Raw genomic sequence first — 17,090 nt, forward strand, 5'->3', positions numbered from 1 at the left:
AATAAACAGACAGACCAGGCAAGTATTTAGACATAGGCAGTGCCTATTTTCCCATTCATTTCCCCCTAAACAGAACGCTATTCTAGCATTTGCTTCATGCAAGAGAGTATAGTACAAGGCTTTCACCAGTAGTATAACCTGTCAGTAATAATTGGCTTGTCCTCATCAACATTCTTCTGATAGCTATTATTCCAGTTCATGAAGAATTATTTCAAACTGAATTATAGAGCTGCATAATTGATGTAAAAACTGTCACCTTGTTTCCCTAATTCCTTATAATCTTCCTTCCAAAACAGTTATTCAGAAGGTGAGCTTTAGGCAATTGCTTGGCACATTTACTTATTTATATTTTTAACACCCCAGTGAAATCAAGTGGAGCTTGTCAATCATTCCAGAAGCAGTCGGGCTAACTTTGCTAATTTTCCATTTCTAGTCATTTTTGGTACCTAAATGTGTGCTAATGGGAGAAAAAGCCCATCAGTTAAGATAGATTGAGAAATTGTAAATTAGCCGCTATTAACTTTGTACAGGACATCCTAGCAAACATTTTGGGCAAGCATCTATCTCCCCTATTTCATGTCCCTCTCTCCTTGATACATCCAAAAACATAAGGGGTTATATCTGGAGGCTAATGGATTTTCCTCAGTAGAAGTCTCCATGAGAAAACCGGATGACTCCTTGTTGGGAATGTTGTAGAGAGGATTATGGGTTCATGCATAGATCAGACTAGATGACCTCTGAGCTCCTATCCATCTTCGAGACTCCTTCATTAGGATGTAAGCTCCTTACTAGTAGGAATTGGTTTGATTTTTGTATTTACATCCCAAGCTCTAAGAACAGTGCCTGGCACACAATAGACACTTATTATTTGGTTGCTTTATGATTCTGGTAACTAGGAGATTGCCCAATTAAGTTACTGTTTAGATTGCATCTGTCAAGGGCAGCTAGGTGGCGCAGTGGATAGAGCACTGGCCCTGGATTCAGGAGGACTTGAGTTCAAATTTGACCTCAGACACTTGAAACTTACTAGCTGTGTGACCCTGGGCAAGTCACTTAACCCCAATTGCCTCACCAACAAAAAACAAAAAAAAGAAGTTAGATTGTATCTGTCAAGAAGTTGTGTATGATTTTAACATGTGTAGTCTTATTGGAAGAGAGCCTTTTAGGCTCTATATTGCTCTGCTGAGTCTTTTTTGGGGGGGAACCAGCAGTTAGTACAGTGGGATCTTGTGTTTTCTAAACATCTCTGTAGTTGTTTTGAGGATCAAATGAGATAATTGTAAAATGCTTAGCATAATGCCTAGAACATAGTAAGCTCTATATAAATGTTAACCATCATCATCATCATCAACAGTAATAGTAGTAACAGTGGTAGTACAACTGTGGAAATATGGTCTGCTTTAGAAAAACATTTAGGAAAACCTGCCCGTTACCTCCTCATATTTACATAAATGATCTTTTGGTTCACACATAGAACATATTAATAAGGATTTGATGGAGGTAGAAATTAGGCATGCAGATCAGTAGTTATGGATGTCTTTTCAGTTGCCTTTTGGGTATTGTGAAGCCCAAAATTTGATATATGGAGCGTTATTTGGGTGACTCGCCTTAATATTGGGGTCCCGGAAATATGGGGGACCTTTTAGGTTCTCCTTCTGCTCTGAGCTGCCCTTTTTAGATATTTCTCCCAGGCCAATGAGAAAGGAGCCTCTAAGCTTTAGTTCACCAAAGGATCAGATTTTATTACTTGGGAATTAATTAAACAACAAAAGTGAAACTAATAAAAATAATAGATAAGGAAATAGGAAAATAGAAATACAGAGAAATGCTCTTAACTCTAAACTTAGCCTATGTGATCCTCAGACTGTTTCCAGTTAAGCTAGTTCAAAGGAATTTAGGGTTTTCCACAATTATCTCACAGAACCCCAGACTGTTTACAGTTGCTTGTGCCAGTAGTCAGAAGCCACTAGAGACAGCGCAAACACACGCCACCGCAAGGAGAGTCACCAGAGAGCCCCGAGAGCGAGTTTGCATTCTGGAAGAAGCCTAGCGTTCAGGAAGCCACCTGGCATTCTGGAAGCAGCCCTTCCCCTCCCTTCCGGGAGCATTCAATCTTTCCTTCCCCAAAAGGGGAGATCCTTCAAAAACTGCCTTTCTGAGCTCAGTAGCATACGTAACCTTGGGGTGGGCCAGGTGTGGCCCCTCCCAAATGAGTTAGCTAAAAATGGGAATATTAATCTTTACCACACATAATTTTTACCACAGTATAAAACTTCCATTTTTCTTTTGAAGTTTTCTAGTTTGAGATACCTTAAAAATCATGAAATTGAGTGTCACACAGAATGGATTTTGTCTCTTACTGTGTTTGGTCAGGTCTGGTCAACTCTCTCATCTTCTTCAATAGACACTTCAGTTTCCACATGTAGCACTGTGTACAGGGGTGGCAGAATAATAATGCAGAAGTTATATTGTAATTAATGATGAGACTGGATCACTAGAAGAATGCTGATATATCTATTCCATTTTGTATATGTTTATTATCCTCACTCTTTCATTTAAAATGTAGGTATTCCCTCCAGTGATGCCGACCCAAATCTATCCATGACTGGCCATCCTATAAGACTCTTGTCCACATTCTTCCATAAGTTTACCAAAGGTAGCCTCTCGAGTGTGTTGATGGCTACTTTCAGGTTCTCTTGACATTATCCATAATGAAACTTTTAATCTCTAAAATTTCTCCAACATACAAATATCCATTTAAAATATACTAGTTCTGTTCTTGCATCTTGTTAATAATTAATCAGCTTTTTATCTGAAACAATAAGCAGTTTGTTTTTTTGGTGCTAGAGTAGATCTGACTTTATGTTGTTTCCTTTTCCCTTTCTTGACAGTGAATCTGTGTGTGTGTATTACATATATATGTGTGTATGTGTGTGTGTGTGCGTGTGTGCATGTGCATATGTTCATCTTTAGACTTGATGTCTGACTTTCCTCTTTCTTGTTTTATGTACCTTATTCTCTGAACCAAGAACCAGGACCTCAGATTCTAACTCAGAAGCTAAGGTCCGGGCAAATTAACCAAGTCCGGAAATGACAGGTTACTCCCATTTGCCTTTTACAGAAGCAATATAATTGAGTGAGAAGGTCAAATTTAGGAGGAGGGAGACCTTGGTAAGGACTAATATTGAGAAGGGACCATGAGGATGTTATGAGAGAGTAACTTTGGGTGAAAAACAGTAAGAGAAGTGTACTCAGGGCAGAGAGGAGGGAAAAATATCCATAAGGGTGGACTAAATGAACTAGAAGTTCCCTTATAGCTCTACATCTAAGATCCTAAAGCATGATATGCTACAGGAAAATCAAATCAACAAGTGCTTATGAGATGCCAGGCATGGCTTTAGGTGATAAGCCTACAAAGACAAAGATAAGATGGTCCCTTCACTCAAGAAGCTTACACCCTATTGATGAAGATGCATGTACACATGTGCAGAATAAATACGTAATCTTTTTTTTTTTTTTTTTGGAGGGGAAGAGGGCCCTAGATGCTAAGGGGAAACAGCAAACGTTTTATGTGGAAAGTGGCACATGAGCAGAGTTTTGAAGGAAACAAGGCATTGGTGAGGAGGAAGTACATTCCTGGCCTAGGGGAAAACCAGTACCAAAGTGTGAGTAGAGGAGATGAAGTGTTATATAACTAAGAGAATACTAGTTGAGCTAGATTATAGAATGTGGGAAGGGAAAAAAGAAGAAACATTTTCTTTCTAGGTCAAGATTCCCAATCATATCCTTTTTTTTTTTTTTTGGGTGAGGCAGTTGAGATTAAGTGACTTGCCCAGGGTCACACAGCTAGTAAGTGTCAAGTGTCTGAGGTCAGATTTGAACTCAGGTCTTCCTGACTCCAGGGCTGGTGCTCTATCCACTGTGCCACCTCACTGCCCCCGTATCCTCTTTTGTAAATGGGATAGCAACACGGATCCACGGTCAAATGGTATGAAACTTGTAGATTTTAGAGATGTTACTCATTTCCACAGTGCAGATCACAACTCTTTACATTTCTTCCTTCATGGTGAAATTTTCCTTCCATTGAGTCACTCCTAAATTATGGTTTGTTATAGAATGATAGAAGATTATTAAGATATTATAATAATTATGCTTTTCTTTAGGAGGGCTCTTTTTGGTGTCATGAAGATTCTAAAAATTTGGAAAAATTATTCGATGTTTCTTGAAAGATCTTTACATATACTTCCAGTAAATCCCACTCATTTTAGATAGTGAAACATTAAAGTAGTTTCTTCAATTGACATGAGGAGTTACTCTTACAACTATGAAAAATTGTATGGTTTTCCAGATTTGGGCTGAATGTAGACTAATAAAGTATGGTTCTTTGAGTTATGCACTTACTTTGGCTGTCATAATGACTGACTGATAGTTCTTTCTTTATGCCCATTGTGGTGACTCCTTCATGGTAATGAGATTGAAAAATATAAAACAGAGCAAGGAAGATATGTAAGATAGATAATTTTGATTATATAAAATTAAAAAAAAAACCTTTTGCACAAACAAAATAAATGTAACCAAGATTATAAGGAAAGCAGAAAACTGGGAAAGACAATTTGAAACAAGTATCTCTGATAAAGCCCTCATTTCTCAAATATATAGGGAACTGAGTCAAATTTATAAAAATACAAGTCATTCTTCGTTTGAGAAATTGTCAAAGGATCTGAACAGGCAGTTTTCAGACTGGGAAATCAAAACTATCTATAATCATATGAAAAAATGCTCTATACCATTATTGATCAAAGAATTGCAAATTTAAACAATTCTGAGATATCATCTCACACCTATCAGAGTGGCAAATAAAACAAAAAAGGAAAATGTCAAATGTTGAAGGGGATGTGGGAAAACGGATACTAATCCACTGTTGGTGGAGTTGTGAACAGATCAACCATTCTGGAGAGCAATTTGGAATTATGGCCAAAGGTCTATAAAACGATGCATATCCTTTGATCCAGTAATACCACTGCTAGGTTTATATCCCAAAGACATCCCCAAAAAGAGAAAAAGATCTACTTCTACAAAAATATTTATAGCAGCTCTTTTTGTGGTGGTTAAGAATTGGAAATCAAAGGAATGTCCATCAATTGGGAAATGATTAAACAAGATATGGTATACAATGGTGATGGAATATTATTGTGCTATAAGAAATGACAAGCAGAATGATTTCAGAAAGTCCTGGAAAGACTTATATGAACTGATGTATAGTGAAGTGCATCAAACCAGGAGAACACTGTGCTTAGTGACAGCTATATTGTTCAATGGAGAATTAGGAATAATTTAACTATTCTCAGCAATGCAATGATCCAAGACAATCCCAAAGGACTAATGATGAACCATACTATCCACCTCCAAAGAAAGAACTGATATTGATTGAACAAAGACTGAAGCATGCTATTTTCCACTTTCTCTCATTTTTTCCCTTTTATTCAAGTTTTCTTATACAAAATGACAAATATGGTCATGTTTTCCATAATTGTACAGTATAACCTATATCTGATTGCTTATTACCTTGGAGAGGGAAGGAAGGAGGGACAAAAATTTAGAACTCAAAATTTTATATAACAATGTTTATTATCTGAAAAAGGAAAAAAAATAAAACAGAGATTGCCACAACTGATTGCGCTGAAATGTTAAATTATAGCTTTTTCTTGTCTTCCGTGGTACTTCTAGGTCCCCCATTGGATATACTTTATCAGATGGTTGGGAAGACTCTTGTTAATAAAATACTATCCATTTCAGAATGGAGACCTGTCATAAAATCAGAGATTCAGAATTGTAAAGGATCTTAGAGACCATTGAGTCAAATCCTATCATTTTTCTAATGAAGAAACTGAGGTAGTAGTTAAGTGACTTGCCCAGGGTCAGAGATAGGATTTAAATTTGAATCTTCCTGACATAACACAGACTGAACTGAAGGATGTGGAATCAGGAAGAGCCAAATTCAAATCCTGCCTGTGATACTTCCTAATTGTGTGAAGTCCCTTAACCTCTATTAGCCTCAGTTTCATCATCTGTAAAATGAGGGGTTTGGACTTGAGGGCCTCTAATGTCCGTCAGATCTAAATATATCATTTTTCTCTAATCCTCTGCCTTAGGATTTCAAAGTCTGATTGAGGTGCGAGGTTTGTAATTAGAGCTGTCTGTCTAGTGATGCTTTTTTTTGTATTGTGAACTTAGTTATCTTTTGGACTTACTAATATGACCTCTCCTGCTAAAGTGATGATACATTCCCTAGAATACATTCCCTACCTCTTTGCCATTAGGATATAAATGTTGTTAGAAAGTCACTTAAGTTTTAATAAGGAAAGCAAATTTCTTTTGGCAGGTATTCCATTGCTGAGAGAAGATGACAACTCAGCCCCTGTGATATCTAGCTCACCAATAAAGGACATTGGAGAGTATGGGGACTTCTCAAGGGAGCAGGAGGAGAAAATCAAAGAGGAACCTTTGACCATCTCAGAACTGGTCTACAACCCAAGTGCCAGCCTGCTTCCCACCCCAGTCGATGAGGATGAGATTGACATGCTCTTTGACTGCCCTTCGAGGCCTGAGTTGGAAAGAGAAGACACTGATTCATTTGAGGACCTAGAGGCAGATGAAAATGCCTTTTTACTGGCCGAGGAAGAGGAACTGAAGGAGGCCCGGAGAGCTCTGACATGGAGCTATGACATTTTGACAGGCAACATCCAGGTGAACCCCTTCGTCAAGAGTTTCTCCAGGCTCCTTGTCGTGGGTTTGGGACTGTTACTGTTTGTGTTTCCTCTCCTTCTCGTCCTTTTGGAGTCAGGCATCGATCTGTCCTTTCTTTGTGAAATTCGTCAGACACCAGAGTTTGAGCAGTTCCACTATGAATATTACTGTCCTCTCAAGGAGTGGGTGGCGAGAAAAATAAACTTTATCCTCTACTTGCTGGGTTGCTCATAAAGTTAACATATTATGTGACTAAGGGCTATATTCAATACTAGTGATTTTCTTTTTTCTTTTCTTTTCTTTTCTTTTTTTTTTTTTAAGCAACTGCCTGGTTTTTAGAGAGGTCATGGGGCCATCAGCAAGTAGCTCTTTTCATTCTTGTTCCATATATAACAGACTGTTCAACTCCTTAAGTTAGCTTTTCATAATTCAATACACTTAAGTAAGTTAAAATCAAATAAAACATTATTTTCGTTATAGCCCAGTATGGTGGCCCTATTTAAGTAACCAAAAAGATATTTATTTTTAATTGCATCGTAGGCTTACTGTTTACCTACCGTACCATAGAACATTATGTAGAGCTAACTTTTTGCTTTTTTTTGGAAGTTTGTAGCATTATAAGCTGTAAGGTTCAGAACCTGAATTTTAGTAAAATCGGAGGGAAGTGTTTTTGAATATACTCCTTAGTGCAACAATCTCTTCTAACCAATGCCTATACAAGCAAAGTTTATGCTGGGTTTTTGTTGTTTTTTTTAAAAATATTTTTATGTGTTCAAAATATTTTGGTAAATTTTTAGCAAAAGAAGTCTTCTGAAGTTATTTAAGTGTACAGATTGTAAGATTAATGCACAAACGGCACATGGGGAATTTTTTTAATGTTTTGGCAGTGATTTGTTTTTAAAAAATATTTTTGGCTGGACAATTCTGTAATTTGTTATACCTGCATATGAGATAGCAAACTGTTAGGAGAGTGATATAGACAGTTCAGGAAACAGAAGATAGAATGGGGAATATAGCTAATTAATTTTAAAAACAGCAACAATACCGCCTATGAAATATGACATAACTTGTTCCAGTAATCTGTTTCTGAATATCTTCCTCCTAAAGTATAGGGAAACAATATTATTGACAAGATGAGCAGTCACCTTCACCTGTGTCCTGTTATCTTCTATCTCAGCTGATGCAGCAGAAAGTCATTGGAAGAGAGTGAAAGTGATTCCTAAGAGGGCATTGGACTCCTGAGTTCATTGTACATTGTGTATATAACAAGAGAGAAAGGGAAGAAGGACTAGATGTAGTCCCCCAAAAAGAATTTCTAGCCAGGATATGGTAGGTGAGTGGTGGTAGCTTAACTTTAAGAAAGCCATGGGACATGTAGATTATATGCTGTTTTAAAAGAATGAAGCATGGAATCAGAGTTGATAGAAATGTGTATTATTACAAATGTATGTTTAGAAAAAAAAGGGAGGAAAGTTTAAGGTAATTATCTTGGTCCCTCATTCTATTCATTATGGTTCTGTGAAACCAACTCCAGGGAGTTATAGGGGGGAAGAGAGGTTGTGGGTACATGCATGTGTGTGTGAGTGTGTATGTGTGTGTGAGTGTGAGAGAGAGAGAGAGTGAGTGTGTGGTGTGTGTGTGTGTGTGTGTGAGAGAGAGAGAGTGTGTGTGTGTGTGTGTGTGTGTGTGTGTGTGTGTGTGAATTTGTGCGATATGGTTACCCTGTAGGGTTAGAAATGCAACTTAAAATACCATTTACACAATCCCAACCCTAATTCTGACTTTTAAGTGTAGCTGTGGGAAGACAGGATTCATGTGGAAGATATGGAAAAATTGTTATGCATATAGTAGCATTCCATTTTTTTTTTTTGAAAAGTGCAAGATCTTTAACAGGGAAAATGTTTCCATGGCCCCATGGGAAATTTTCCTCCCATATAAGGGAGAAAGGATGGTTTAGTACCCTTCTTATTAATATTTAAACCATGGGTGTGGGGTTTATTGTCTTACCACAGAGAGAATATGTCCCTATTGCAAGGACCATAGTCCCTACAAAGTAAATGACACAAAATAATCGCATTTGGTTTATAAAAAATTCCTTCCTCCTCCCTTCTTTCCATCCCCCTCCCATCTTGGAGCTTTTTCTATAATGTGAGCCTCATTTAAAAAGAGGTTGGTTAACTTATGGGCTCTCTGAAACTCCACTGATCCTTTAAATTTACCATGAGCACATTTTTCAAAATTGCTCTGTAATTTTTTATCTGGGCATATATAGATATATAGATATAGGTGCCCGGTTTTTGGTGCTAAGAGCCCAAATTGAAGGCTCTGGATGCCTCATTTAGACATCTGATTTTGCAAATTGGATTTGAAAGGTAGCTCATGATGCCTTTCTCTACTTGGGTCTGAAATAATTTAAATAATTTGAATTAAATTAGCTATATTAGAGTTTATATTCTTAAATTTCAATGCTACTCTTCATATGGTTTCAGTAATTTATTATGCCTTCTATTAATATAGAAAAATCCAATAATATAACGTACCTTAATCCTCTGGTCCTCTGATCTTTCTCCATTTGCTGTCTTTGAGAGTTTTGCAAGTAACAAACTTGGAAAGTAATATTTCATTAATTTGTTTTATTTCTTCCTACTTTTTCATATTGCTTCATATTGTAAAGCTGAAATGACTATGCTCTAGTGAAATCTACTAATTTTTCTTCCTAATGGATAAATGAACTCCCCCCACCCCCCACTGCACTATTATCCTCAGAGTATTGATCAATGTTAGGAAGATGTGTTTTAAATAGTAACAAATCCAAATTTAAAAAAAAATCCAGCTAAACATCCCCTTTCTCTTGGAAAGCATCCCATAGTGAACAGATGTGTTTGTGAATAGACAGATTGGCTGGGATATTAAGAATCTGATGAGTTTATATAATGAAAACAAAAGCTAGGACTGGGATTTTTTGAATGTAAAACTTGAGTGTTGCATTATAGAGCTTTGGAGATAATATTAGGTTTATTGGGGAAATTTTTGTCATCCATTGGCTGATCAAATGAGGACAAGATCACTTCTGGAAATGAACAGTACAAGATATGGTTGGAGATGAAAAGGAATGTGTGAGTATATGTATAGACCATGTTTTCTGTATGTGTGTATTTATATATATATATGTCTTTATATGCTTATTTGTACACACACTAATGATACATATTTCATATACATATTGGTTCTCATTTTACCTTGCATGGGCATTTCTGATATTTGTTCGCTTTTCCCTGCAGATGTTATAGTGGGCTAAACTCACTAAGTATTTAATTTGTTAGTGCTTACAATTGTGTGTACATCTGTGTATATATATGCACACACAAGTGAGATATATACATATACACACACAAACGGTTGGCTTCAGTGCTAATGAAAATTGGATCATAAAGAATTTGTAGGTTAAGTGTTGTATATTTCTGTCTGTGCTTTGAATTATCTTGTAAAATGTTATGTATTTGGAATATATTTTGTGGTTTGTCTGATATTTATAAACACAGCTCTGGGAAGAATAAAATGTGGATCATTGATTACTTCATTGAATTACTAAAGATTTGGGGGGACAAGCACCTGTGATTCAAGCCTTATCTTTGTACAGTGAATTTCACATTTCTTTGTCAACATGGAGATTGTTTTGTATGTCAATATGGTGGCAGGATTCCCTAATAAAACTATTCTGGGAAGAAACAAACAAAAAAGTCTCGTTGTTATAATACTGTAAGTGAAAGATGAGATAAGATGGTTTCTATCAGTAACTCTTTATACTCCCTTTTCATGGGTGAGGGCAAAATCAACCCATATTAAATGAGTTTTTTTTTTAATTTGGGGATTTTTTAATGTATTGCAATGTGACCCCAACTTACAGGGAAGATGATTGAAAATGTGCCCTTTGGGATTCTCTGCCAAATGGTGTCTTGTACCTTTATGGTATTCTCTACCTTTAATATGGTATCCTCTACACCCCACCCCCTCCCTCTGCCCACTTACTGAGCAGGTACCCATTTTGGTTTTGGGTTTTTTTGCGGGGCAATGGGGGTTAAGTGACTGGCCCAGGGTCACACAACTAGTAAGTGTAAAGAGTCTGAGGCGAGATTTGAACTCAGGTATTCCTGAAATCCAGGGCCGGTGCCTTATCCACTCTACCACCTAGCTACCCCCCAGACACCCATTTTTAAAGTTTCTCTTTTGGTTCTTCTGATTATTTCAACTTCCACATCAAAAAGTCCCTAAATGATTTTAAGATTGAACTTCTAGTGCAAAGGTTCTTAAGCTGGAGTCAGTGAATGTCTTTCTAAAAATGTTTTGAGAATTATTTCAATAATAATTAATTTTGTGCACAATCTGAAGGTCCATAAGCTTCAACAGACTGCCAGGAGAGACCCTGATACAAAAAAGATTAAAAAAAACCCCTTTAGTCAATTTTCCTGCGTCTTTTGATGTCTTAATGGCTTTTGATAACCTCCATTCATAATTATGTTTGTGCATATTTGCTTTGTTTGCATTTTTATAGGCCATATATATTCAGATCAATGGGGGTATCAGTATTACATGTAATATCTCTTATTTAAGAGATGAGTTCTTGAAAGATTAAATTTGTCTTTTCATATTTGTTGGGCAGGGCCTCTTATCCAGCAATGAATGAGACATAATCCTGGATTATTGAGGAGTTTATAATCTAGGAGAAAAATTAAACCAGGAACAAGTTAGAAAGATGATTTGTTCTAAGGGTCAAAAGAGAGATTCAAAGTATGTATAAGAATTCAGAGAGGGGTGGTGGTGGTGAAATTAATTTCTGGCTGAAGGAAACAGGCATAGTTTCTAGAGAAAGCTGCATTTAAGTTGGGCAAAATTACTGGGTAAAATTCTCAGAAGTGGAGGATGGTATAAGGTAGGACTTTTTAAACCTTTCCCACTTGTGACCCCTTTTCACCTGTGAAATTTTCACACAACCCTGGGTATACAGGTATATAAAATAGGTATACAAATTTGCTGCCAAATTTTTCACAACCTTCACATTCAGTTATGTAACCCCATATGGGGTTACAACCCACAGTTTAAGAAGCTTTGGTATAAGGCATCCCAGATAGAGGAAATGACATAAACCAAGAACTGAAGAACTAGGAAAATATAAAGCAAGAAACTACTATTAAACACTTTCCATAGGCCAGGAACTATGCTTAATTGTTAGGGATTCAAAAAATCCCTACTCTCACAGATCACACATTCTATTGTCATCTTTAGGAGGGGATAAACAGCCTGATTTGATTGGATAATAATCTATACAAGGTACACAAGGTGTCCCAAAAGTCTTAGTGCCATTAAACAATTAGAACTTAAAACTGGACTAAGGCTTCTAGGCTACCCCATAGGTAGTCTGAGATAGAACCTGATAGATAGGTTTAAAGAGAGAATCCTTCCTCCATAGGCATAGGTATTCCTTTAATCTACCCATAAATTGTATTTTTGTTTTTGTTTTTTTTTTGTGTGTGAGGCAATTGGGGTTAAGTGACTTGCCCAGGGTCACACAGCTAGTAAGTGTTAAGTGTCTGAGGCCAGATTTGAACCCAGGTACTCCTGACTCCAGGCCGGTGCTCTATCCACTGCGCCACCTAGCTGCCCCTAATCTACCCATAAATTGTAAATGGATGTTTCTATGCACTTTTCTTAAAGCAGGACACACCTCTGTTGCTTCAAAGAAATCAATGGCCTGAAACAGCTAATGTGCCTCCCGATGAACTTGGCCCACATTTGTGGGTTTGAAAACTCTGAATACGGGCTTGCTTGGTTCAGGTGGGCAGGAATCCAGTCACCCTATGATCCTGGATTTCTCCTAATTCTTACAACATCATACATTTGATTTTTACAGCTGACCCCAGAAGATTACAGAATGCCTACATGACAGAAATAATTTAGCAGGTAGGATAATACATTTCTGGAGATTAATATGTGTAATAAGCATTGAGTTTATTTAGACTTGAAGATTGTTGAAAACATTAATTCATTCAATTCTGACAATAGTCCTGTGATGCTGGCATTAATAATGCATTCATGGGGCAGCTAGGTGGCACAGTGGATAAAGCACTGGCCTTGGACTCAGGAGTACCTGAGTTCAAATCCAGCCTCAGACACTTGACACTAGCTGTGTGACCCTGGGCAAGTCACTTAACCCTCACTGTCCCCCCCCCCCAAATAATAATGCATTCATTATATCCATTTTAAAGATGATGAAATTAAGGCTGAGGTTCAGTGGATTTCCCAAGGTCACTCAATTCCTGACAGAACTGAAATTCATAGGCTCTTAGGGGGTAGAAGGGACCTTAGAAGTCATTTTATAAATGAAAAAAAAAAAAAAACTGGAACCCAGAGAGGTGACTTCCTTGATGTTGCACAAATGGATTTCAAACCCATCCTTTCTGACTCTCTCAACTTTACCCCACTGCCTCAAATTCAGGTCTTTGATCACAGGTCCAAAGGCCTTTCTAGTATATAAAACCCATTGCCTCTACATATAAGATCATCATAAGCATTTAGATTTAGAGCTGGGAAGAATCTTAGAAGTCACTGAATTCATTTTTCTAATTTTACAGATGAGGTCCAGAGAGTTGAAATGATTGCCCATGGGTTGTCCCATAGGTTGGAAAAGCCGGTCTTATGGGTTTTATGGATATAAATTCAGCACTTTTTAATTATGGCTTCCTTTGTCTTCCCAAGGAATTTCAAGCACCCCACTTAACGTGATCTCCATCTATCTCTCTCCAAAATGTGCACACCCCCCTGCTTCTGACAAGTAGCATAAAGGAAATTGTGATGTCAGTTACTTGTAACGAATGCATCTTTTTGCTGCTAGAAAGCATTTATGTTAAGGAATGGTGTCACCAAGAACAATAGGGAAATGGCATACTTAGAATAGACTTTGTCTTCTGGGTACATTAGCAGAAACCACCAACCCAGTGAATGATGACCTTACATCATCTTGCTGGATTGACAGACTGCATCTTTGTCTTGCAGAGGGAATAGTAACTGCTGTGCTGTCCGAAAAATTTCACACAGCTGCTATATTGAAACTACAGATCATTATTTTATGTGAGCTATTAAAGGCCTTTTGTCTCTCTTCTCAAATTGATGTCTGCCAGACCTTGCAGTTTCTCTTTATTAACTTTCATTCTAAAGGGGAGGCAGTAACTAAGATAATTGCTCCTCACCATTTTAGGGAAATTGGAAAATGAAAATACTGACCACCCATGAAATAAATCATGTTACTACTTTATTAAAATACAATGACATCAGAGGGATGGAAAATCCCTGGCCCAGTAACTTATACATTTATATCCATGGTCAATGGCACAAAATTATGTGCAAATTATGAGTTGGGAGAGTTAACTTTTAGTCTCAGCTCCAATCATTTATTGGCTGTATGACCTTAGGCAGTGTCTGGCTTAATACATAATGTAAATAATAAATAAAATATAAAGAATATAATAATAGATATATAAGTGCTTAATAAATGTTTATTGATTGGTTGACAATTGTTCTGAGTCTCATCAGTAAAAAGGTGCTAACAATAGCTGTGCTTTTGATCACTTAGAGATGTTGTAAAGATCAAATGAGACAGTGAATATACAGCACTTTATGAAACATAAAGCACTACATAAACGAGAGCCTCCTTTGTGTCTTCACTGATGTAGATAGCAACCATTTTAGTCACTCAGGGCTCAGAGGGGTTCATCATCTTACCTATGGTTTAGAGGTGGAGTTTTAATTCAATGGGTTATAGAATTAGAGCTGGGAGGAACTTCAGCAGTCAACTGGTGGATCTCTTCACCCCCATTTTACTAAAGACTTAGGCCCACAGTTAAAAAAAAAAATCCTAAGGCCCAGGGAGGTAATATGTTACATAAAGAAAAAACCTAAGAGGTAGGATTTGAACCTAGATCCTCTAATTGCAGAGGCAGTCAGTGCTTTTTCTACTATATTATGTGCAAAAAATAGTTAAGTTCCCCTTTTGTCAGAAACATTGGGGATACAAACGAACAGGCCTTGCTCTCAAGGAGTTTACAATCTACTGAAGGGTGGGTGGGGGGACAACAGGTATAAAAGTAAGTAAATAAAAAAACCAATCTAATTTCAGGAAGGATAGATAAAGTGCTAACAGCTATAGGGAGTGACAGTCAAGAAATTCACATTTTAAATCTTAACACTTCATCCACTTTATGATGTTGCTTTTTAAGTATTATTCTATAAGAAAAGGAGCTTGGCCTACTGGATAGAGAGCTGACTTTGAGAGCCAGAATGACCAGGATTCAAATCCAGCCTCTGACACATGCTGTCTTTGTTACCCTTGCCAAATCATTAAACCTTTTCAAGAGATTCCCAAGAACTTTACTATAGCTTACAGACCTTCATGGATAAAGTTCCTTTACCATAGAGTTTCCTATACTAATAAAATCAGAGGCCCAATAATTATTCCCAGTGATAGTAATAATAAACATTTATTAAAAACCTATGTTTGGTGCTCGCTTCGGCAGCACATATACTAAAATTGGAACGATACAGAGAAGATTAGCATGGCCCCTGCGCAAGGATGACACGCAAATTCGTGAAGCGTTCCATATTTTTTAACGGAAAAAATAAAATATCTCAAAAAAAAAACAAAAAAAAAAACAAAAAAAAAAACAAAAAAAAAAACCCCTATGTTTGAGGGGTTCAATTTGGTAATAACCAAGCTGGATACTGTTTCCATGCCACTAACACTAAACTTTTCTCCCCAAATCCTGGTCAAAAACAGCTTTCCTATGCTCCCACCTAGATCTCGAGGCCCTGAGGAAAAAGGGTTATAATGAGGAGGAATCTAGAAGTCCCAGGAATCAGTCTTGAACCCCCACTTCCCCAGTCTCACTCCTGTTGAGTCCTGAGTCTTCCCAGAGGATACAGCATAAATGATTCCTGGGTGAATGAAGACACAAACACTGATATTGGGAACAAAGACCTTCCTTAACAGACCAGGCCTTTAGGGCCTAGAAAAGCTACTTTGGTGAGGGTGGGGTGGAATCTGGCCAGGGAAGACCTGATCTACTCCAATCTGTGAAATTAGGGGTTGAACTATATTAAAAGGTTCTTACCTTTTTCTGTGTCATAGTCTATAGTGAAGCCTATTGACCTCTTCTCAGAATGTTTTTAAATGCATAAAAAATTTTAAAAATCAGATTAAAAAGGAAACAAAAGGTTAGTGAAAATAAAGACATACTCCTATTCCCATCCAAATTCTTAGACCCCCACCCCCACCCCTCCTGAAATTTACCTACAGACTTTGTGTGGACCCCAGATTAAAGACTTCTGAACTACACTCTCCCCCTTGGGAGCTATCCCTGGTGCTAATTCAGACTCCTGTTAGCAGCTTTTGCTTTGTCTCCTCCTCCAGTCCTCACCTCTATCCTTAATCAAGCTCTTTTTTTTTTTTTTTTTTTTTGCAGGGCAATGAGGATTAAGTGACTTGCCCAGGGTTACACAGCTAGAACATGTCAAGTGTCTGAGGCTGGATTTGAACTCAGGTCCTCCTGAATTTAGGGCCAGTGCTCTATCCACTGTGCCACCTAGCTGCCCCCTTAATCAAGCTTTAACTCACTGGGGTGACTTTTTATATATTTGTCCACATTTGTATTATAAGATTATAGAGTGTAGGAGTGGTCTGACTCACCCTATATAATAGTTAACATTTTCACAAGATAAGCTGTGGGTACCAGCCTAAGGGCCAAGGGCTTGGGGATACTATTAGTACTTTCACCTATATAATGGGCCAAATAGAAGCTTCTTGGGCTAGCACAGCAGCCTAATATTTATGGATAATCTTGTTTTTAATGGGGAAATGAGCCTGAAGTTCCAGGCAGTAGCTCACAAACACACTTTTTGGATCATGACCCACTTAGAAATGGCAAACTGCCCATGAATTATATGAAAGTACAGAAGCAAATGTATTTTGTGAGGTGGTGAGAGGCAGTCACGAGGTCTGTTTAGAAAGGATGAAATATGAGGGTAAATCTAGTTCATCAAAGAGGGTGTGACAGAGGAAGCAAGGTTATAGTATCTAGTATCTAGTTCAAGAGTTCTTCACCTGGGGGCCATAGATATCATGGATAGCTTTTAAAGGGTCCATGAACTTCACTGGGAGAAATTACATCTTTATTTTCACTAACCTCTAACTGAAATTTAGCCTTTCCTTCAATGTTATTCTGAAGGGATCCATAGACTTCAGCAGACTGCATAGGAGTCCAGGATACAAAAAAAGGACGTGGGAGTGAGATGAT

The 17,090-nt window shown here is 37.5% G+C and overlaps 1 protein-coding gene and 1 non-coding gene across 3 annotated transcripts in view; both read left to right on the plus strand.

Moving 5' to 3' along the window:
• Positions 1-7,643, plus strand: part of FRMD3 (FERM domain containing 3) — a 350,587-nt gene extending 342,944 nt beyond the window's left edge. For both annotated transcript variants that reach the window (XM_043977037.1, XM_043977038.1), the window contains one exon: positions 6,383-7,643. In XM_043977037.1, the coding sequence (XP_043832972.1) occupies positions 6,383-6,981 (599 nt within the window). In that variant the 3' untranslated portion in view covers positions 6,982-7,643. The remainder of the gene's footprint in view (positions 1-6,382) is intronic.
• Positions 7,644-15,298: 7,655 nt separating this feature from the next.
• LOC122737422 lies at positions 15,299-15,405 on the plus strand. The gene has a single exon (XR_006354258.1). It is a non-coding gene; the product is annotated as a U6 spliceosomal RNA (small nuclear RNA).
• Positions 15,406-17,090: the final 1,685 nt, after the last annotated feature.

The sequence above is a fragment of the Dromiciops gliroides genome, chromosome 1 (assembly GCF_019393635.1).
Source record: "Dromiciops gliroides isolate mDroGli1 chromosome 1, mDroGli1.pri, whole genome shotgun sequence".
Classification (NCBI taxonomy): domain Eukaryota; kingdom Metazoa; phylum Chordata; class Mammalia; order Microbiotheria; family Microbiotheriidae; genus Dromiciops; species Dromiciops gliroides.